This window comes from Neolamprologus multifasciatus, chromosome 4, assembly GCF_963576455.1.
Source record: "Neolamprologus multifasciatus chromosome 4, fNeoMul1.2, whole genome shotgun sequence".
Classification (NCBI taxonomy): Eukaryota; Metazoa; Chordata; class Actinopteri; order Cichliformes; family Cichlidae; genus Neolamprologus; species Neolamprologus multifasciatus.
In genome coordinates, this window is record NC_140442.1 from 16,820,012 (window position 1) to 16,843,557 (window position 23,546).

The following is a 23,546-nucleotide window of genomic DNA, read 5'->3' on the forward strand; positions in this document are numbered from 1 at the left end:
TTTTACACATTAATTATCTTTTTTTTTTGGGGGGGGGGGGGGGGGGGTTCTCAGTTTACCCAGCAGATTAAGACTCAATTTTAATCTTGCTTGGTGAAAATAATGAGCTCCTGGACTGCAGCTCCATCAATAAATTAGAGTCTTCTTGCACAGTGGGCCTTAGTGTTAGTTGTAACTGATGAGTATACTGAGAAGCTCTATATCTTGATCCTTGGTTTTATTCCATCCATTCACTAGTTTAGAGAAACAGCATGATTGACGTCAATTAAAATAGCATAGAATAAAGAGTTTCTGAAAACGAGATACCAGGTTGCTGCTGATTAGACTTGTGAGGTTGTAAAGTGCCGAAGCATGTGCCGTCTTCAAGGGCAAAAAGCAAATTCTTAAACCATTTCTTTTGTCTGCCCACCGCTTCTGTGAAGCTCTGCTGGGAGAAATATGGCGAACCTGAAAAGGACGTGGCCTTGCTGGCGCAGCATAAGCAAGCTGTCTTTTGAATGCCTTGGTGCACTTAGGTATTCTGTGGAAAGGGGTGAAGAGCTGTCCTTGAGAGCACATACACAAAAGAGACAATGAGCGAGAGGTCACCAATAGCCTGGACAACACGAAGCCAGAAAGTACAGTGCATGCAGAACATACCATGAATTTTCTTCTTTTTTCTCCATTATTATTTATTATTTTTAACAGTAAATGCATTGTAAAGCGAGACCGATTAAGATATTAATGCATCGTGCTCATCTTATGCTTCATCTTGTCTCGATTTAACTTTCCCGTTCTCTTTTTTCTCCCCATTAATTTCTTCATATTGGTTGACAGTTTGCTCTGTGATTGATTTCGTCATCTGAGCAATCACTCATGGAAAAAGGAAAATACAGGTGAGCGGGGTATTAATTAGACCTTGCAGAAACAGGAATACTTCTGAGAAAACAGTGTGCAAAATCCTTTTTTCCCCCCCGTCATCACACTGGATTATCTAGTTTATCTTCACCCTGATTCTAACTCTAGTATTCTTAATATTCTGAATTATGTGTGTGCAGCTGCTTAAAAAACTCTACATCGTGAACTTGCATCACCTTGTGAAATGTGAGTGACTGGTTATAATTGACCCCCATATTCCTTTATTTAGCATTACATATTGATTGCTGCCTACAGGAACATAACTCAGTGGGAGGTTGGCAGAATTGCCACAATGCAGTAGATAGCAGCAAGTGAGAGAGAGAAAGAGAGAGAGAGAGAGAGAGAGAGGGAGAGAGAGAGAGAGGCACTCACATGGTGGCTTCAGAGACCAATTATGTTGTATGTGTCACTTAAGAGTGTTTTGAGGGCTGAGAGCAGTGGTATGTGTTTGGAGCCTGAGGGTACAATCTCATTTTACATTCAGCTCTTTTTGTAGCTCCCCATGATTTCATGGAGCTTTCCAAAGTTTTGAAATCAAATGACATGCACAAAAATAAAATAAAAATAAAATAAAAGTGTCTTGGCATATTTTCTTCCACCGCTGACACATGATATTTGTCGTTGCTCTGTTTGATTTGTTGGAAGTTCAGATATCACGGAATGTAAAAGAACCTCAGCTGTCATCATAAAACAGAAAAAAAGGAGGTAAAAAAAACAGCAGGCTATAAGGGAATAAAATCAAAATAGCAAGAAATCGCAGGAATCTATAAATACATGCACGCCGTGTTAAGGCGTGTTGATTTAATGTCTCCAAGGTTATGGAACTTCTCTCAGACTGAGAGAAAATCAGCTGACAGTGAGAGACATCTAGTGGTAATTTAGGGAACTTCCGCATTGGTGCATTATTTCTTTTGGGGTTTTTTTTAGTTAGCTTCTAGTGTTAGAGTTACAAGAGCTGTTTTTCTTGGTACTTTTTGGGGAATATAAATGTAGAGCCGAGCAAAAAAAAAAAATGCAGCTGGCAGTTACTTGCTTAAGGCATCAAGTGTCACTAGAGCTGCTTCTGCAACATGAATGTCAAAGTGTCAGAGATTGTTCTTTGTTTTGTTTTGTTCGTCTTCAGGTTATCACATCGCTTATGCCTATTATAAACTATAACATCTCCACGCAATAGATTCACGTTGAAGCAGGTGTAATTTTGAATCCAACTACTATGAGATGATGAATTTGGTTTCCACTTACATTAGCGCTCCATTCGGTTCAATATTTCACTAATCCCAAACCCAAACATTTAATTTCCTTGTTCTGTTTTGTTTTTGGACTCTTCATGTTATTAAAAAAAGACAGAGAGAGAAAAGTGTACGCTATGTTCCGCATTATGGAACAGTTGCCTCCAGGGAGCGCCCGTCTTCAGGTATTTATTCTGTTGTCCACCTTTCTTCTACACTAAGTGTCAAGTTAAACATATACAGCTCAATTATGGAAGAAATCCTTAAAAGATAAAAGCCCAATTAGAGGGTTAATATTGAAGTTGAAGCGGAAATTAATCGATAAGACCCCCAGACAGCTAAAATCATCAACGCCATTGCGTGACTTTCAATTAAATGTAACTTTTCACATCTAGAGCACCAGTTTTCGCGCTAGTCTAAACAATCCTGCAGTGGACATTTCACCCAGCCACTATTATTTTGAAATCAGGTCCAAGCGGAAGTTGTATTTTCGTTTGCTTAACTTCTATCTACCTCCACAGGTTCCCCTCCCCTTTTTTGAACTAACCACCTACAATAAGTTTGACAGCTCAGCTTTTTTCTCCCCCTGAGTGTGTGCTCACACGAAGAGTGGCAGCAGCAACAGATAGCTCGAGTCTCCACCACAGGAGTTACTTTTCCCTTTTTTGTTGCTGAGCGTGCGTCCCTACGTCTCCTGCTGGCTATGAGGAATTTTATGTCTGCGTAGGTTTGGTCACCGCTCCCACTTGGACCTGTTTTTTGGGGAGGGGGGTTTTGGCATCGGTGTAGTTTCTTTTTCCTACAAATAAGTCAATTCATAATTAAAAATATAATATTTTCTTTGTCGGGCGTCGAGAGGGAACTACATTAAACATGTCGAGGAACGCGGAGGAGGTGAACAAGCTCGCTGAAAGTACATACAAGGTAAGCGCTGCTTTCCTATGAAGGTGGGAAACCCAACAGGTGCGAGAGGGAAGAAGCGCCTCCTTAAACTCGGGTTCAAGTTTACAGGTTGACTTTTACCAGCCTTTTGTAACAGGTGTTATTCATGAACCTCATGAGGGGTTTTTTTTGTTTTTTTAGCAGTAAAGTTTACTTGTGTGGACATTCGCCTTTAAGTAGTTAGCCTTCTTTTTGAAAACACAGCAGAATATATAGGGTGATATATGTTTAGCTTATGGGCACTATCACAAGTAAGTGACAGTGTTACAGCAGAAAAAAGACTTGTCACACTTGATTATCCTACCCTGGGGTCTTGCTCTTTCAGGATCCCTGAGCTTTAAGTGTGTTCTTGGTTTACTCAGCATCTCAGCCTGCACTGTTAATGAGTTCAGTGCATTTTTGGCAGCACTTTAAATTTTAGTTTAGAAGCTTCCCGAGAGCTTGTAACTGCCTATTAGTGAGTTGAATCACTGGTTTTGAGAGAATAGCCCCACCCTGGGAGTGGCATTTCCTTTTCCCATTAAATTGCTGCCGTGGTTGATCAGCATCATTTGGGCTGTTTTGTAGTTCCGTGCCAACCAGTAGCCTAATTAACTTTAATTTATTTACTGAAGTGGGAGCTTTTCAAGTGAATTGGTATTTACCACTCCTCCTTATCTTGGATTGTGGGGAAACTGCTCCCTTTAAAGCGATTTTAATATGTAATCAGCTGGATTTTTTTGTTGAGTCTATGATTTAATTGGGTTTCAAAGAGAAGCCTAACCACTGAAAATGAAACGAAACTGAACGCGAGTGGCACTCACCAAATCCCACCAGGCTTTCTGACTTAATGGTCCTCTGCAGTGTGCACGCCACAGGTGGCAGAGTAAAGATGACTGTGTTCAAAGCAGGAGGAAAAGAAGGCAAGAAGCTTTCTCTCATGCATTTATCCTTTTTAAACAGTTCTTATCCACCGGCCTCCTCCAGGGGCTGCCCCCACAGCTCATTGGCGTGGTGAAATGCAGGAAAAAGACTCCAGGTTTAATAATTTAACTGGCTGTGTGTTTTGTGTGGTAAGATTATACAGCGAGCTCCTTGGCAGCCATCACCTCAGGCTCATTGATAATAAGCAAGACAGGCTCCCAAAATAGTCTGTTTAAATACTTGGTGGCAAGTTGTGTTTGTTTTTTGTTGAAAATGAACATGATTTGGCTGTTTACATGTTTCATGGACTTTTAAAATGCAGTGTGATTTTCAGCAATGGAAGAACAAGTTCTTCTCTTACAGCATTATTAGATGCTGTAAATTAAAGGAAAGGTTACTGAGTCATTTCTTATGAATGCCTGTATCAGCAGGGAACTGTTACTTACACATTATGTCAGTATGCTGCAGACAAACGTCTGACGTACAAGTGGCTGAACAATGCAAGACTCATGAAACATTGTTTGCCATGGATGTCATAAGGAGGTTTTGCTTGTGTGTGCGTGTTAGCCAAGACCTGTCCTATTCTATACTAATCAGAGGGTTGGACTTGACATCTGTAAAATGGAGCTCAGAAAATTAGTTAATCTTTTTCCAAGACATAATTAGTTCCACTCCACGATGTTGATTAAAGGATGGCGATCACTAGAGACCCCACTTTTATCAGATTAGATTAGATCAGATTAGATTATTTCTTTGTTGTTTTTGTGCTTCCTGTCTTAAGTTTCCACAGAAGCAATTTTTGGCCTCTGTGACATAATTTGTAGACATTATCTGTAGGCATGCGAATGTGTGCCTGAAGGACATGGTTATAGCTTCCTTTAAACTGTTGTCAGGCTCTAGTGTGACTGCATACATTTCATTCTTTGCCTCGTTATTTACGTCTAATGTCACTCTGTCAGTTTGACAGTCACAGTGAATCGTTTTTCTCTCTCAACCCCTTTAGACCGTAATGGAACAGTTCAACCCAGGACTGAGGAACCTGGTCAACCTGGGCAAGAACTATGAAAAATCAGTAGCAGGTGAGCTTTTTTTCCCCTTTTGTTTTTGCTATTGCATTAAAAAAAAAAGATTCAGCGTTTATATATTAAGTTAGAGTTGGCTAAGAAATGAAAAATGGCTAACTGGAAGGACAAGTTAGCCATTTTGGAGGAAGGATCGGACAGGTTGGATTATAATGTGGCTATTTGTTACTCTGTGGTGTTCAGAGGGTATTAGGGGCTACTCTGACAAAAATTAATGACAATTTTATCATTTTCCCAGCAATGACCCTGGCAGGAAAGTTGTATTTTGATGCACTGACTAAGATTGGGGAGAATGCTGCAGTTTCTCCTGTCTCCAGAGAATTAGGTAAGTTTCCAAGTTGATCTGTCCTGTGATTCTCCACTGGGATAAACTGGGGGAAATCTGCAGACTGTGGAGGCAGCTCCCTTTTTCTCAAAAAACTTTCTTCTTTCTAATTTATTCAGTTGTATTTTATTCCCAAGGCAGTCTTTTCATTTCTAATAATAGTTTAAGGATGATTTACTGATCCTCAGCCAGAGCAGATAGATTGTTGTTTAATTAAAGTTGATGGAAAAAAGTTGAATGACATTTTTTTTCTGCAGCAGTCAATGTCATTTGGTATGTGTTGCACACAGATTTGCGGGAGCAATAGGAAAGTGGCCTCTCTGAGTATACAGGGTAGATGCAGGTTTGGGTGAAAGAACAGGAAGTGTTGTAGGTTTGGGGAAAAGATGGGAAATTCTCCAGCTTAACAAGACAAAGCTGAATTGAGAGGGTGTGTTGGGTATATGACGTGAGGAGAGTGAGACATGTTACACGTGAATAATGCAGTGCATCTCGAGTTGACTTCCTAAAGTAGCTCACAAGCTTCACTCCATTGCATTTGTTATGTCTGTAGATTTATTCACAAAATGATCGGATGTTTATCACCGGCTTCATTCTAAATATGTGTGTAAACATGGGATAATTGTGAGGAACACAGGAGCTGAATTCCTTCAGTGCCAGTTGCCGTTTTAGAAATATTAGGTTTGAAGTTTTAACAAAGTGAATTTAAAAGTCTTAAATTAAAATTTCCTGACCTTGCTGATCGGGAGCATATTTTCAATTTAGCGGGATTTGCCAGTTCTAAAGTGCATCTGACATCAGTTTGAGAAATGTGAGAAATGGATCATTAATTTATTCACAAGTCAATGAGATGAGTAATCACAAGCTAAAGCAAGTTAATATGTATGCCCCTCAGTCGCTGGTCTAAATCCTTCTCAGCCCCATCTCATAAGACAATGAAGCACAGCCTTGCCTCTACACCTGCAAAGCCTAATAAGAAATCAGAGGTTTGCAAAAGATATCCACAAGACACTTTGTGCAATATAACTAAAATTAATTTAGAAAAAAATAAATGAAAGGAACAACAGCTATTCCCTGGTTTATTGTTTCATGATGAAAAAGAGCAGGGTAATGTTTGAATCTCTCTCTATCACTAAAAAACTAAACCCAGGCAGCGCTCTAGCTCAAACACATCAGAAGTTACCCACTGATTAATTTCAGCACCGTTCTTGTGATTTTTATATATTTGAGTGTGATAGACTTGGGAATACTCTGTTTGTTCATCGTCCTTTGTTCATTCTTCTCTAACTCCCCAGGCTTCAGTTCCCCTGAGCTAATTTGTAGTCCAAAGAAGTCTGGCATCCTAAGTCCTTGTCACTAGTGTCACACTTTGATTTAACCACTGTACGCCTCTCATCTCCCCTGCTGATTAGTAGCAAAACTGCTAATTAAATTTAGCAGCACAATGGGAAGTGCCACCTGGTGTCAGTTTCCTGGCACAGTTAAAGTGATACTCCACCCAAAAAAAAAAGAAACACCCTGTGCACACTTGGCAAGTAGCTAGAAAAGTAAGCCTTTGAATCCTCAATAGCCTCCTTGAATTCACAGTGGCACATTTTTATGATAAAATATTGTGACAACATGTCCTTCTGGAGTTTGCATCCTTAAGGCTGGTTTAGAATTGCAAAAAATACAATATTGATATAAAACATTTTGGTTGGTTCATCTATAATGATGAACCTGTCGACATACGATAGGATTCTACTGTGTACAGACTGAGCATGTGTATACTGCAATTTAAGACCATCTGTGATCTCGCCACATTGTACACATGCATTTTCTTGCAACCATAATCAGTTGGTAGGATCCCAGCTATGATTGGCCAATTAATCAGTCAAAAACTGTTGTAAAAAACTCAGTTTTCAAGATTAAATACTCAAATCAATAGTTTTAATGTTCTCAAATTACCCATTTTATTTCTCATTTTGATGTTTCGGGCCTATAGACGGGGAATTAAACGATTCATTAAAAAAAACAATCCTCCCTTTAATTCAAAGTAACATACCCACTAATCTCCTCATGTGTGGCATAGTGTAATCTCATGACGGATCAGTTTATTCTGAGTCATTATGCTAGATTATGTAGAGCGGTGGGTGTTCATTTAGTTTAATGAACCAGGCTTGAAGACCCAAATGCATTGTACTTGGAGTCTGTGTTGCACACCTCTATAAATAGTCAGGATCTTCAATTTGTGTCGTGAGTTGCTGTCAAGTTCGTAAGACATTGTTTTAAGTTGTAATAATTACGGAGACATCTTCTACAAGAAATGTGGCGTTAAAGTCTACACATCTTCATCACGAGGCTGCTCATGCTTGTAGTGAAGCTGCTCTGTAAGAAACATGAGCTCCAGTGACAGATAACCAGAAACCAGATACTCTCGCAAGGCATTAGAGCACCGGTGCACCTCGTTCTCTCGCCCCTTTCCTTTATCTCTCCCTCCACTTCTGCCAGAGTTCAAATGTCAACCTTTTTTTTCTTTTTTCTCATTTGAACACTCAGGTTTCTGACGTTTGGTCAAACAAAGAGCAGAAATTAACATGTACAGACCAGGTTGTTCGGATGCAATAGGATTAGAACGTGCTTAGAATTTGCTCTTTACATCTTCTTGTTGTACTTCTAGTCTTGATGCTAGAAACAGAAATGCACAGGGAACAGTGAAAAGAACCGTAAAACTGCTGCCTAAAAATTGGAACAGCAAACAGCCTGTAAGATATCTTGACTGTGGCACATTTCATTGTCCCCAAAGAATTTAATCTCATCCTATCTTGTCCTTTTGCAGCAAAAAGGGTATTTATAGATGTTTCGTGGACACAGACACACAGTGACTAGTGTTCAAATGGCACCAGGCCCACTTTACATAATCCAAGCATGTTTGCATGCTGTGTCAGGTGGCTCTCATAGATGCCAGGATTATTTTGTCCACAGTCAAAAACGGTGGAAGAACTGTGGGTCTTTTTTTTTTTTTTTTTTTTTTTGCAGGCTTCTGGGAAAATGCAATAAAGTGCTCAGTCTTCACAGAGCCTCTCTACAAACACAGACATTGCCTATCTGTCTCAACATATGCAATTACGAAAGACAAAGAACATAGTTCACTGCCATGTGGGACATAAAACAATTGTATCTCATCAGAGACAAAAAGGGATTTATTTAAATCGATGGTGGTTGGGTTGGCTGGGTTTATCTCTGTGGTTTTGGTTGGGTAATAATGGCACATTGCTTTTAGAGTTATCCTCATAATGATACGCTATTGCCCTCACACCTTGCTCAAAAGAATGCACCTGTTGCCGAGCAACGTTTTGTGTGGCCTGTGCAACAATAAACAAATGAGTGAGAACTGCTGGAAAGAAACTGTGATGCAATCTTTATGCAGTTATTAATATGAAACATTTACGTGACATCATTTTCTGAATTTTCTTTTGAGGTATGATTATGACTCGACTTATACGCCTTACATATAAACCAGTCTGTCTGGCGTTTGACTCAATACCACACCTGTTGACATTTTTAAGATTATTCTTACTGTAAAATGAGGGGACTTTAAGGTTGGGCCAGTCTTGGGCCCTGTTTTATTTTAAATCTAGCATAGCCTTTCTAAACTCTTTTTCTTTCTTTTACTGTGTATTGCCATGTCCAGCACTACTACATTGTCATTTCTTCTCTTATACTTATTGTAGTACCTTTTTCTGCATCACTATTCATCTTCTTACCATATTTTCCTCCCACCCTTATCCTGCCTGCACTACCCCTCAGCCTCTTTTATTCTGCTCTGTCAAAGGGCAGATTTACTGGGATGAGCAGAGTCTTTATCTGCCGAGCTGTTTGAACTGCAGCAGCCAGTCTCACTGTGAGGCAAGGTGGAGCAGGCAAGGTGTGGAAAGATGGAGCAGGGAAGGGCAGTGTTTACATACTGATGAATGTACAGGTCAGAGTGTCTGCAGTCATATTGAAAGGCTGTCAAGGATTTGTGCAGTGCATTTGTGCACGTCAGAACACAGTTGAAAGACGACAGCAATTTTTTATTTTTTAAACCTTGGTGTGCAGGCTGTTTTTCCTATTGATTCATGTGCTCCAGTATTGGTCTACTGCTGTGTAAACCAAACAAATAACAAATCTAGATGAGGACTTGATGGGTAAAGTATTTATTCTATGATGATTTAGCTTGTCTGTTTACAAACTGGAGGTGTTTGTATCCTGAAGCAGAAGCCACTGATGGCTGGTTACATCATTATCAATACTTATATGTACAGTACAGCTGTATTTGTTGGCTGCAGCTGCATGGGAATCAGCACCCATGGGAAAATGCTCAGTGTGGGAGAAGATGCAGCGTGCATTTGTTGAATGTCTTGTAATCTTGTGTTGGCAAATCCACTGATGTATCCCACATCTATGCTACAAACAGAAAATATACCCGACATATGCTGAGCATTATCTTGAATTTAAATTGCTGTTGAATGTAAACTAAGGATGTCTTACGAATAACTTGTGTTCATGAGACTGCACACAGATGATTCATTTTCTAAACAAATTCGTTTATCTGTTTTGACATTATTGCACAAAGAAGATGACAAAGAATGCTGGCTAAACAACCAGAGTGACCATCTGTGTAAACACAAGTTATTAATTGGCACAAGACAAATTTATACACACACACATTATTATTCTGTGTCTACCCATCATCTAAGAGGTGTTAAAATGGTGATTATCAAAGGACTGCACCAGCCAAACACGCACACCCATGCAGATTTCAGTCTGTGAGCAGTATTATCCAGAAGGCAGTATGTTACAAAAGCCTTTTTTGCATGTGAACTCTTGACAGTGCCAGAAGAATGAAGTGCAGAAATTATCTTCAGTTGTCCTTTTTTCTCACATCTTGCACAGCAGAAAAAAGCCTGCGTGAGATACTCCGTTTGAGTTAGATGAGCTGGGACCTGCCTGGGTAGACCAGTCTTATGGGCACAAAATAGGCACAGACTTGGTTTCAGTGAGCTGGCAGGTTAAAGACCACGTGCACCTAAATCAATAATATCTAGAAAAGTCACACCTCAGTGCTTGTGTGTAAACGGCAAACCAGACTCAAGACAGTTTGTAGCCTTTCTTGTTAGTAGAGTTACTGCTATTAGTTTTGCATAATGCTTGGCTTTGGGTACTAAGCAGTACTATTTGAATGCAAAGAAGTTGAAGGGAAATCAGTCTTCAGTGGAGCTGCCAATACTTTGCTTATTTGTTACTTGAAACCACCTATTTACTTTTAAAAGTAATTTTAAAAAGTAAGGAATAACACCTAAAAATTTCAAACTTGTCTAATAGAAGAAGAGGTAATACAATTTTTATCTCTGGGATGTGGGGACTTAAAATGAAACTGCTGTACTTTGGCTTGGCGCTACAAGCATGTAGTTATTATGCTCTGTATTGTGCTCTGTAATCCTAATTTGATTGTTTTTAGGAAAAACAGGTTATGATTTGTGGCAGCCTGCCATCTGAGCTCTTTTTGATTTTCTGAGCAGCAAGTGGTCCCGTTTGGTCCAGGCTCCATATAGAGTTTACTTTCATGCCAGTGAAGGAAATCCTACATCACATCTGTAGCTGGTTACTTTTTTGGTTAAAAAAATATTGCAGATACTGTCAGGCTTATAGGCTATAGTCTGTGCTGTGCATTATGGCTATCATTTTACACTTTAGTGAAATATCTTCAGATAATGATTTTCTGTACAGTCGAGACAAAACTTTCCATCTTATAACATTAACATGTGTGCCATCTTTCCCCCTCCTGTTTTTGCACCTGGCAGGTGTAGTACTGACAGAAATCTCAGAGGTCCACAGGAACGTTCATCTTGAGCTGGAGGAAAACGTGAGTCTTGAATATGTTTTTGCAAATGTATACATGTTTTGTTTTACGTTATCGAATGAATCTTTAATTGTATTGCCTCTCCCAAACGCATGCTTGTCTCACTCTCTGAACCTGTTTCTCAGACCGAGGTGGAATTCACTAACCGGCATTTAGTGGTGTGCTGTCAGCAAACGGTTCTTTTCATCCTTCTGCTGCTGTTGATAGACACCACCTTATCTTTCTACCCACCTACAACAACTGAAGTAGCATCATGAGCAAGAAAAACATGAAACATTAGATACAGAAGGAAAACAAATGGCTTTGGGTTGTAGGAGCAGCTGGGGCTTTATCTCGTTGCTGAGAACAAGCAGGTCCTAACATGTCCTGTCCTGTACCAGCTGGGACAGTTACAGTTTGATTAATTAAGTATGAGCATTGTGTACGCTCTTAGCACACTAACACCATGAAACGGTTGCACAGACTACTTTATTAATCTTTTGTTCAGTTTTGAAGAACAGGTTGTAAATGTTTATTATGTAAAGGTTGCAAAATTTCAGTTTACTTTTTGTTTAGGTAGCATGGAAAAAGACGCCGTCGCTTTGCTGGAACTTGCAAATATCGGATATTTTAAGTGAAAAAAAATTAGCAGAATTTTATGTATCATATTTCACTACAACACAAGCATTCTTAAAATTTAGATGTTTAAAATCTTTTAAAAAGATCACAACATGTTGGGCGCATTATTTTTATTGAATGTTGCACATGTTTTGTGCAAATAAATAATGCTAGTGCCTGAAAGTAAACCAGAAAACATGAACATGATGCAGAAAAGTTGGGAGGCACTCTTCTGAGACATTGTTGCAAACGGCATCAGTGGGTGGGCTCAGTTGTTAATGGACTCGAGTTTATGACTCACAGCATTAATTCAGGTCAGAGTCTGATGACTATGTGTTATGTATACTACAGTCCCTGAGGTCATCTATATGTTTTCAGTGAGGGGGTCTTCCACATCATTGATCTGCTGCGTGTGGGTGCAGACACTGCATCACAACAAGGGGAGCGCTTTGACTCCCTCACACTAATGAGAGGGAGAGAGCTGGAGAGCATCTGAGAGAAGACTGTGGGCATTCCCACGCTTTGTTTCTGACTCATTCATAAGCGCAACCTTGGACTTGGTTCTCACCCCCGCACCGATACACTTTAAATGATCATTCTCCATTTTTCTCCATGAGACTTGCAGCATTTTTCCTTGTTTTCTGCTGACAGCAAAGCTTGACAAACTGTAGCCCTCCATCCACCCATCAACTTTATAATAACCAGTGTGTCTTCCTATCCTCTCTTCTCTCTTGTCCTTCCTCCTCCTCTTCACCTGAAGTTCAAGAGGTTCCACAGAGACATAATAGCTGAGCTGGAGAGAAAGACTGACATGGATGTCAAATACATGACAGTGAGTAGTTTTTTCTGTGTTCGCGCACAACTAAGTTTGGGTTTGTTTTTGTTATCACTGGCTTTTGTGCTACATTTTACATTTTTATTCAGCAACTACATGAAGTGAGGAAGAAGCAAAAATAAAATGGAATAAAAGCCTTTGAATAGTTTTTTCCTACAGGATCAGCAGGTAAAGAGAACGTAGATGATGGTTTTTAAACCGTGTTGAGTTGAAAAATATGAAAAGCAATCCTTTTTATGCACTTGATGAACTATAATCTCGTTCTGTGCAATAATGCAGAAATTTTTTTGTGACTCTTTGAATTGGGCATATGTCCTGATGTACTGAAAGAGTTATTATCAGCACAACACCGGACAAAGAAGGGCCTATTTTCTGCAGTACAGCGAGTCTGTGCTCTTTCAGAGTGATGTTTGGTACTCTGAGTCTTTAAATGGATCTACATGACTGTGCAGAGGTAGCTGTAAGCACACTTTACATTTTATTTATAATAAAACAAAGTTATTTCTCTCTGATGTTCACTTTGCACTAGTGCCATATAGCAGATGGATCCAGCTTAACACATCATCACAGACGTTTTAGCAAACTGTTTACATTGCAAATCAGCTTGCGTAGTTTACTGCATAGTGTGAAACATGACTATGTATTGGAAGATTTTTTTTTTATATATCCAGGATATACTGCAAACTTAACTGTGGATATATTTTGGCAGCCACCATTTTTAAATTTCAAATGATTCATCCAGCTATTCTTAAAGTTCACAGTTTCTCCTTATTTCTGCTACCCAAGATGGTTCTGACAAATCTTATCAGGTTGGTGTTGCAGCATTTACATGAATCATTCTTCTGATCCAGGCCACATTTAAAAGATACCAGATGGAGCACAAGATGAAGCAAGATTCTCTGGAGAAGTCCCAGGCAGACCTGAAGAAGCTGAGGAGAAAGAGCCAAGGCAAGAATGCGAACAAGTACGAGAACAAGGAAAGCGAGGTGAGACGAACTTAAAAAACAAAAACAAAAAAACCAACTCCTACAGACACATGACACATCGTACACACATGCGCTTTCTTTGACACACGTGGGCGTGTTCATATAACGACACTCATTCACAAACCTTGACACCTGAAACTTGCAGCCAGAGTAGCAGAAGTTACTGACAATATGTGAAGCATCTGGTCTGTGCAGTTGTGCAGAAGCTCCTTGTTTGTTTGAGTTTTTTGGCTTCTTTTATCTTCTTCGAGAATACACCCGCACAAGGTCCCCTTACACCATCTTGTTCTACCCGCATGTCCACTTATAAAAGTTGCCAAACACGTGCACAAACAAGCACCAACTCTTCAGGCTATAGAAATATCTGCACAGACTTGCAACTTGAAGTGACATTTGATTAGGAAACGCTAAAGTTAACCAGACCACTCTTTGAGAAGTGGAGACTTTATTGCACCTTTTTGTCTTGTTATGTATTTAATGTTTTACAAGGGCCAAAATTTTTAAGTGTGCTTTTGTCTTTTTAAATTATGACCATTTCTCTGTTGGTACTTATCCGTGATCTGTGTGTCACAGTTACCTCAGGTGCTTTAAGTCATTGATCTCGATTAATCACTGTGGAATATGAAGTCATTATAACAGGTTAACTCTGTTATTACATGGTGCAACCACACCCTGGCAGTGACGCTGCTAAGTGGAAAGTGCAAATGAGTTAAACCTCAGAGTTCCCTCGACCTATGAGCATACCAACTTAAAGTCTTGCATAACATGCAACTACCACTGATCCTGCCAGGCAGCTTATTCGCCTGAGCGTGTGTGTGTGTCTTTTGCATATTTAAAGATTTGTGTGTTTTGTCAACAAGGTCTACTTTACTGAAGGCTGATAAACTGCATAGTTAAAGGAAGAAAGAGAAGGAGACCTAAAAAGGAGTTTCACACTTTAATAGAGGAATGCACTAACATAAATACTTGATTTTATTTTCGGCTTTAGCTTCTACCTCTGCCTACACTTGACTTGTCATTGCCCAGAATTATTTTCTTTATTATAAAGGAGAGTGCATTTTATGTATTTATTTATTTATTTATTTATTTTTACAAGATATATGAGCTTGAATCGTACTGTAGTCTCTTTTAGTGAAAGCATACGAGAAGCTGGAATAGAAGTGATTAGCTTTTTGAGTACTTTTTTAAGCACTAATGTTAAAAATGATACATGTAAGGAACTGTATTTGATGTTTTTCCATCAAATATCATAGTAAGCCAAATGTCCTTGGGGTTAGGTTACGGACCTTTAGTCAAAACACATTCGATAGAGTCACGAAGCTCAGTGAAGTTGCCAAGGACATTGATTCACATTTGTATTACATTTTAAACAAGTTAGTTACAGCCCTGGATTTTTGCTTTCACCATGAAATGTCAGAGCAAATTAAATTATCTAAGAAATTACAGCTTGTTTTAGAGCCAATCTTCTGTGTGAACACAGTTGATGATGAACTCCACGTGCCCTGTGGCTTTATAGAAATTTCAGGCTTGCTTCCTCTTCTCCCTTATTATAAATTCTTCTGTCACCTCATTCATTCTTTTGTTTTCTCATTCCTTTGTCTCTCACTTTACCATGCTCCATTTCCTCTTTCCTTTTCACCTTACTGCTTTCTCACCTTCCCACCAAGTCGCAAGTCTTGTGCCTACTTATCTGATTTAAAGCCAGGTATGCGATTTAGAGATCCAACAGACACCAAGTTGGGCTGGCATGCAGACGGTGTGTCAGGACTTGGAGACAGGAGCTTACAGGAGCAGATGATTCACCAGACACCAAAGATTCTTCAAAGCCAGGGAAGGATCTGACAGAAGACGGAGAATATAAAATTAAAGAAAAAAGAGAAATAAATGAACTGGAGTGCTGTCACAGCTGTCAGACACCTAATTAAAAGACTCTCCCAAAGTTGCTGCACATTTTGCTTTCTGTACACAAGGATAGCAAAGATTGGGATTTGTATCAAAGCCTTTTAAACCTCAAAGAGCAGAAAGTCAGAATCATCTGTTGGGGAGGTGTGTAATTTTATTTATTTTATTTTTATTTTTGGTTATCTCTGTTGTGATCCTCTGCAATACTCTTACCTCCCTCACCTTGTAGTTCTCAGGATAAACATAGCTTGTCCATAGCAACAGGGTGACTGTGGTGTTGACAGATGTAAAGTGATTAAGAGGGTGTGTGTGTCGAAACTGCATTTTACACTCCCCTTTTACTTTTTCCCTCACCCAGCGATATGTATTAGTAGAAATTCTGCCACCCACTGCCATGGTTGTGGAACAATATTCACTCTCTGTTTTTCTCCTTCTCTGTGCTGCCCTTAAGTCCTTTTGTATTTTTAGGGTGAAACTAAACAGCAATTTAGCAAACGACACAGAATGATTTGTTTCATGGGCTGTAGTGGAGTTATTAATACTTCAATTCATCCCACTGAATTTAGTGTTTCTGCTTTTTTTTTTATTTTCTTTTTTTTTTCTTTTTTTTCAGTGTTAATCAGTTTGTTGAAAACAGTGTTGTGGATCATGTGGGTTGTACTGCTCACCTAGAAAAGACTGTGCATTGCAGTTTTTCTGACATGCGCAGGTAACACGTGTCAGAAAAACCACAATGTAGAAGCAGCAGAAAATGGCGCTCACAAAATACTGCAGATTTGTATAATAATCTGTCTGTGCTGTAGAAATATATAGAAATATATGCTGGTGCTTTTCAGAAATCCCCAAAATGTACTAAAGAAGTCAGTTAATGCATTTGTGTTGGTGTGGTCTCCATTACAGTTTTCTAGCTGTGCTTCATTATATTTTATTATATCCTTCATTATGATACTAAAACAGCGGTCCCCAACCCCCGGGCCTCAGACCGGTACCGGTCCGTGAGTCGTTTGGTGCCGGGCCGCGAGAGTTGAGGCTCAGGTGTGAAATGCATGTTTTTCGGTGTTATTTTGTTATCATTTTTATCGTTAACTCGGTTTTCCTGGGTTTTTTCACGTGTGTTATGAATAAATCTTTTTTTCGGTACCGGTACTAGTTTTATTTTGTTGTATTTATCCGCAACACCTTAAAGGCAGGTCCGTGAAAATATTGTCGGGCATAAACCGGTCCGTGGTGCAAAAAAGGTTGGGGACCGCTGTACTAAAAGATTAAAAACTTACACGGCTGCATTAAAATGTGCCTTCACAGGGTTTGAAACAAAACGGAGGCACAGAGAAATGATGAGTGAACAACTGGTCAGTAACAAGAGCAGTTTTAGTAAGAGTTTTATTTCTGCACTTATTTGTGTAGGTGTGAGTATTTGCTTCTGAAATTTGCATATGATTGTTTGTTGAAATAGAGACACAAAGGTAAGCCTGTTATCAGGATTTCTGGTATCGATGGAGGAAATTAACAGATCTAAGTAGATACGGTTGTGCCTGTCACGAAAGCATAAACAAACAGGAAGATTTTCATTTGGTCAGGAAGACCGGCGACTCTTTTTAGAAAGGACAAAACAGTATTTTTGTTCACCATATTTGTTCATGGTCTAGATAACCAGAAGAAATTGTATTTATTTGCCTTTTTGTGTGATTTTTTTATTTTTTTTTTACTAAGCAGTATTGTTGTTTTTTTAATTATGAGGTCATGTTATTGTGCATTTTAACTTACTGGTACGGTGCTACCAAATAGTGACCACTTTTCTACGTGCAGAATGTTTTTGGGAATAACATGGATTAGAAATGCACTGTACCCGGCACAGGTTTGTGGTAAAGAAAGCCTTCAGCCATTTGAGGATTTATCAACCAAGGACAGAGCTGTAAGAGCTGAATAGAGAGGGTGTGTGCAATGCATTAACAGCCGTTAGAGGTGTGACACTTCCAGTCAGTTGGATAAGAAATGGCTCCCACAAATTCTGACCCCCCCCCCCCCCCCCCCCCCCAAAAAAAAAAAAAAGAGATAAATTAAGGTGCATGAGGAAGTCAGGAAATGAAGACAATATTAAAAGAAGCCGTTTCATTCAGATTGTTGTTCTAACACCGTTCACTTCATTACATTTCAGTGATACCAGCATTTACTAGAGTAGTGAAAGTGAAGCTGAATATTTTAAATATCTGGTTCATTTGCTTGGATCCCACATACATGGACACATGGACACATCAAATCCTTTCAGTAGCTTTCTGACCTTTTTATGATCCCAGACTGTCAGTGTAGATAATGCAGCCCTCCCTACTGTTCTGCCCTTTCACTAAACATCAAATACAGCACAGACTGTCAATAAAATAAGATCTAAACTAATAATACTTGTCCTCTGCACAACACAGATTAGAATATTGACAAAGGAACCCTGGTCTTTTAATACATTTTGCCCTTGTTGGGTTTTTTCTTTGTGGCTCAACAATGACTGTGTCTAAATGGCTGTAAACCATGTGCATAGCGAGATAAGACCTTGATTTATTCATGGTGGTTGTTTGGAAGGCACAACACAGTTCAGACCTGCTGAATCTGATCTGTTTTACAGCTTATCATCTTTTCAGTTATGTTTACATAGATGTGCATTTGTACACAAAACAATTTGAATGTTGTCCATGTTTTTTAATGTCCACTTGCATGCATGTTTGCAGTGTCTAGAAACGTTGGCAAGCCGACAGATGGACATGCAGTTGTTCGTCGCCGATGGCTGTAAGGAGGCTCTGCTGGAGGAGAAGAGGCGCTTCTGCTTCCTTGTGGACAAACACTGCATGTTATCCTATCAGTTCGCTTCCTTCCATGACAAGGTAGCCAAAGTCCTGCTCTTATTATGTTGGAATCAATCAAACTCTAGTCATATTATATTGCTGGTTCAGCCAGAAGAATTTATTCCGAAACCCACAATCTCTAGAGCCTCAATGTATCACGTTGCCATAGTGATAGAAATGTTGCACTCCTTCTACTGATTACTCATGTTTTCTTTTAATATCTTTTCTTATTTCCACGACTGCCGGATAGGCCAGAGACATACTATCGGAAAAGCTGAGCACCTGGCAGGACCAGTGCAAAGATGCCACCAATATGCCCGAGAGTGTTTTGTCAATGATTGAAGGGCTGCGTAAGCCAGTTCCCATCACACCACTGCCCTCCCCGTCCCCGTCACGACACAGTGTGGTATGATCAAAGTGACAATCATAAGACTTGTTCTTGTGCTACATGTGTTGCTATCTTTCATACTGTACTATGTTTTTTGGGTTTTTTTTAGTACTTTTTAGATAAAATATCATTACTACGTAATGGAAACTTACCTCAGAGAGACGATTTCCAAGTGTTTCTCTGTAGGGCTGCTTACCAATCTTGACAAGATTTAACCTGTTATGTACAAGGTTGTTGTTGTTTTTAGCATTGCTGTCAAATGGGGAAAAGTAACAGGACAAAAACAAACATCAAAAAATTGATAACTCATATATGCAGGTAGCCTCTGCAAAGAATATGCCATGCTTGGTGATGGGGCTCCCAGGGTGTAGGATGTTTTGATGTCAAGGTTATAGAAGTACCTTATATAATGAGGCTACCATGCTGACACTGAATATTTAATCATATTTATCTTTCTATGTTCAGACTAAATCATAAGGATACTCACAGAGTGTATCTTCCAAGGACAGTTTTTGCAATTTTAAAAAAATATTATCCAGATCAGCCGCAGAGTTTAATGGGTTCTTCATCTGCCTACACTTCACCTTTCCACCTTGGCAACTTATGTAATCTTGCTTAAGAAACATATCATAATGATGGCAGTGATCGCAGACCTCGACTTTCGCCTTGGTGGAGTAGTTGGATGATAAACATTTGTCTGTTAGACCCGACATTTTCTAACTGCTTAGGGTAGTAATTCTTGGGCATTTGTTTAGCTGTTACTGAGGCTGCTGCTGCTACTACCTGCATGTTTTGACAAAAAATCATTTATTATTTTTTTTCTTTTATTTTCTTTTAATTTTTTTAAAGGAGAAAAGTAACATACTGGTTTCACAAATACAGCCACCATATCGCTAATGTTTTCATTCATTGCACTGTGGCAGAACATATCTACTCCCCCGGCACCACCTAAGAAAGCTGAGCCCAGCCGTTTGGTTAATATGTTCAACCAGGAGAACAACCCCACCACTGTAACCCCTCCTTCAAGCAACAGCACAGGTATTGCAGCAGGTGTTTTGACAGTTATTTTCATTTAGCACTTTGCTCTGTGCTTTTGTGTCCTCAAGTTTGTGCTTTTCAAACAGATGGTTTTTGCAGGTGTAATGCAAGAACCATCTGTTCCGGAAATGCGTGTCTCCTTCATGCTGCATGGAATGATGACATTTCCTTCTCTTCGCTAGAAAATGTTATTCCATGATGAGCTGCATGAAATAAATGTGTTAATAGACCTCTTTGCATTGAACCATATCTGTTATTAATCTCTGCGTCTCTTCCGCAGCATGTCTTTCATCCTGTCTTCCTTCTCTCACCCCAACCGGTCGCAGCAGATGGCCGCCCCTCCCTGAGCCTGGTTCTGCTGGAGGTTTCTTCCTGTTAAAAGGGAGTTTTTCCTTCCCATTGTCGCCAAAGTGCTTGCTCATAGGGGGTCATATGATTGTTGGGGGTTTTTTTCTGTATCTATTATTGTACGATCTACTGTACAATATTAAGCGCCTTGAGGCGACTGCTGTTGTGATTTGGCGCTATATAAAGAAAATTGAACTGAATTGATGTCTCGGTCAGTTGCCCCTACACTGAATTACCTCAACAGCCAGTGGATAATTTATCATGACTTTATGTGCCGGGTTCCCAGAGAAGCAATCCTACTGACTTTGCCAGCCCTTTTACTTCTCCTGAATTATGACCATGAGGTTGACATTTGTTGTTCAGAGTAAAATATGTCAACAGCTAATCTGCTAGAGACATTTGCTGTCATGGTTACTTTTTATCTATCAGGTCATGCTTTAAGTTTATCTTGTACATTAGATTATGTCTAAATCCAGCAGCTGTAATTGTAGTTTCTTTAGTTCCAGTTGCACTTTTTGTTGAGTACTATTAGGCAAGGTCAGTAACCATAGCAGCTACTGTGACCACGTTAGCAAGGCTTTATATTATTTCGTGCCTTGTGTTAACACTGCTTTCTGCTTCTTTTCTTCTTCTTCTTTTTTTTTTTTTTTTTTAAACTTCCTTCCTCTCTCCCAGACCACGGGAACGGCGAGGACAGCAATCTCGCCAGGTCTGTCTCTGTCGCCACAGGGCTGAACAATATGGTGAAGAGACCACGCGTGCGCACCATCTTTCCCCATACTGCGGGCAACAATAACACACTGCTGAGCTTTGAAGAGGGAGACGTCATTGTCCTGCTCATCCCTGATGAGAGAGACGGATGGATGTATGGTGAAATGGAGAAGAATGGAAAGTGAGTCTAACTACGTGTGATGAATTTATACAGACCAGATATGTGATATGAAAAATTATAATCACAGATATGGGGGAAGGCTTGTGCACACACTGTGCTGTACATAGGGGCCCGATTAGATCTGTGACACATGAGGTCACTGTTGAGATGTAATTCAGCTGGCTTTAAATGTCTTTAAATCGTAACAAGAACTCTGTATCATCATCACCTTCTTCCTACTGCCTCTGTCAAAAATTCATGCCGTATTCCCGTGTTCATCAGGTGATTAATAGGAGGTGGAATTCTGTCTTAACTGGCCAGATGGTCCCTCGCCTGATTGCTAGGCTGACCATGTATGAGCACACACAGCTCCAGGTTTGTCAAGTGATGCCTGTGCTGGAGAAGTCACTGATAAGGAAATCACAGTAAAATATGGCCTGAGGGTGGGATGTACAATAGCAGACTGGAGTGAGGTGGAGGGAGAAGTTCAGAGTACCACCTGCTCCCCCACACAGATAGGCACCAACCAAGTCCACTCTCCCCAGGTCTCTTGTGCGTGACTTTTTAGACAAGGATTTGATCTGAAGCCCTTGAAAATGTGTTTTTGAATTTTAATCATTCATCCGGTTTGATCTTTATTGCTTTCAAGGGAAATTGCATTACAAATGTACCCAGAAAGATTGATCAAGGGCATAAAAGAATCATTTCTGAGTAGCTTTCAAAAATGAGGCTAACACAAAGTAAAACTTTGGTCTTGATGCCTCGCTGCTGCAGGTGGGGCGAGCTGAAGCGCCTAAAGGCTTAAAAAGTGCATATCGTCATGTTTATCAGAGCACAGCGTCAGACAAGATGGGCTTCATGTTCCACAGGCGGTTCGGCTTTGATGCTTTTGGTTCTCTCGCTGGGCTTCTGCCTTTGTCTCATATCTGCTTTGATACTGTATCCCAGCAACTCACCAGGACTGTTTCAGATATGGACTCTATTGATGGACTGAGAGATTGAATTCCAGCAGGACTGAGAAATTTAATTCCAGGGAGTGAAAAATCTACTGATAATAGAGCAACATTTGTCAAATAATGACATTTGACTTCTGTGTGTGCATTTTATTGGCATGATTCCTAAATAAATTATCCAGTCACAATCATTAGAGTTGAGCTTTCTTTTCCAGGAACAGCTAGTAGTGTACACTCTTGACTATCGGTACTTGTAAACTGTCCTTGACTGAAATCAAGTAGTCTCAGTTTCTAGCGTTAATAGTTATGGTTGAAACAAGCACGGGTTCTCTGTGGAAACTTTTCCTTAAATAAACAAAAGCAGTTATTCTCTTTACTTTTTTTTTTTTTTTATTGCAAGTACACTGAGGAAATACCTATTCTTCAAGTTAGTGCAAATATTAACATCCATCCACACAAAGGGAGGGGCAGATTGATCAAATACTGATTAGGAGCAATCTTTCTGCATAATAGTACAATGACAGGGAGTCCTTGGTCTGAACTTGGGATAGGGAGAAGCTGCTTTTTTTTTTTTTTTTTTATTTTTTTTTTTTTATTCAAATGTGTTTCAGAACTTTCCATTTTCCATTTCCATTTTTTATTATTAAGGTAAGAAATGTTTAGCATAGCGTTTAGAAATTAATGAATTTTTTAGTCTTTCATTATGTTCTTTGGAGTCAGGTTTCATTTAGACATCTGTGTGTGTGTGAGGGGGCTCAAACTGTTGCCTTGAAACCTCACAGGTCTCTGAAATTCTGGCTCAGTCGTGACTCATTTATTAAATTGGTGAAAATCAAATTCTTTCCGCACAAACTCTATGTTCCACCTCGATGGGTTCAATAGAAGACTTTGTCCACAAGATCTTTTCTTCATTTGCGTCATCGGTTTCCTTTGATGGAAAATAATCTGTCTCAGCCTGAAATCTTTATTGTCAAAGATGAAATCCTTCAAAGTAAACCAAAACTGTGATTGAAGTTGCACCCTTTAATGCTCTCCCTCTTTGCAAATAACAAGTGAAAGATTCAACCTGTTTGCTGGCATAGTCGCCTTAGGCATACATTCAGACTGTGTATACAACAGTAAAGGCAACTGCAACGGATCCTGCTCCTTTATCTGGTTTCTGTATCTTCTTGATAAGAGATGGAGAGGGCAGTGCAGGCAGGCTCGTCACCGATCACTTGGAGAGTCCTTCAATTGAGCTGATAACGACCGCTGATGCAATCCTCTCTAAGTTGCCTGCTGTGTTTCTTTTTTTTTAGGAGGGGCTGGTTCCCTTCATCTTACTGCCGTGCTCTCACTGAGACACTCGTGAATAACAGGTAAGGAGAAGCCACATTCCAGCTAACACACACAGACCTGCAGGTGTCATATTGCAGCCAGCTCTATTGTTGGAAGTATTTCCTCTAGTTGGCCCGCTTGACGTGATAATCTTTACAGTTCTGTGAGGATTTTCCCATTCCTTAACCTTTGAGTCCTGCTGTTAAGCATTCTGTCTT

At 39.7% G+C, this 23,546-nt stretch overlaps 1 protein-coding gene across 2 annotated transcripts in view; it reads left to right on the forward strand.

Moving 5' to 3' along the window:
• Window positions 1-1,471: 1,471 nt before the first annotated feature.
• Window positions 1,472-23,546, forward strand: part of baiap2l1b (BAR/IMD domain containing adaptor protein 2 like 1b) — a 29,220-nt gene continuing 7,145 nt past the window's right edge. Inside the window, exons 1-11 of one of the 2 annotated variants that reach the window (XM_085156606.1) lie at window positions 1,472-3,050; window positions 4,975-5,050; window positions 5,292-5,378; window positions 11,204-11,265; window positions 12,620-12,691; window positions 13,546-13,680; window positions 18,300-18,452; window positions 18,664-18,819; window positions 19,725-19,839; window positions 20,863-21,079; window positions 23,310-23,369. In XM_085156606.1, coding sequence (XP_085012732.1) covers window positions 3,000-3,050; window positions 4,975-5,050; window positions 5,292-5,378; window positions 11,204-11,265; window positions 12,620-12,691; window positions 13,546-13,680; window positions 18,300-18,452; window positions 18,664-18,819; window positions 19,725-19,839; window positions 20,863-21,079; window positions 23,310-23,369 — 1,184 coding nt within the window. In that variant the 5' untranslated portion in view covers window positions 1,472-2,999. The other variant, XM_085156607.1, reaches the window with a different exon arrangement.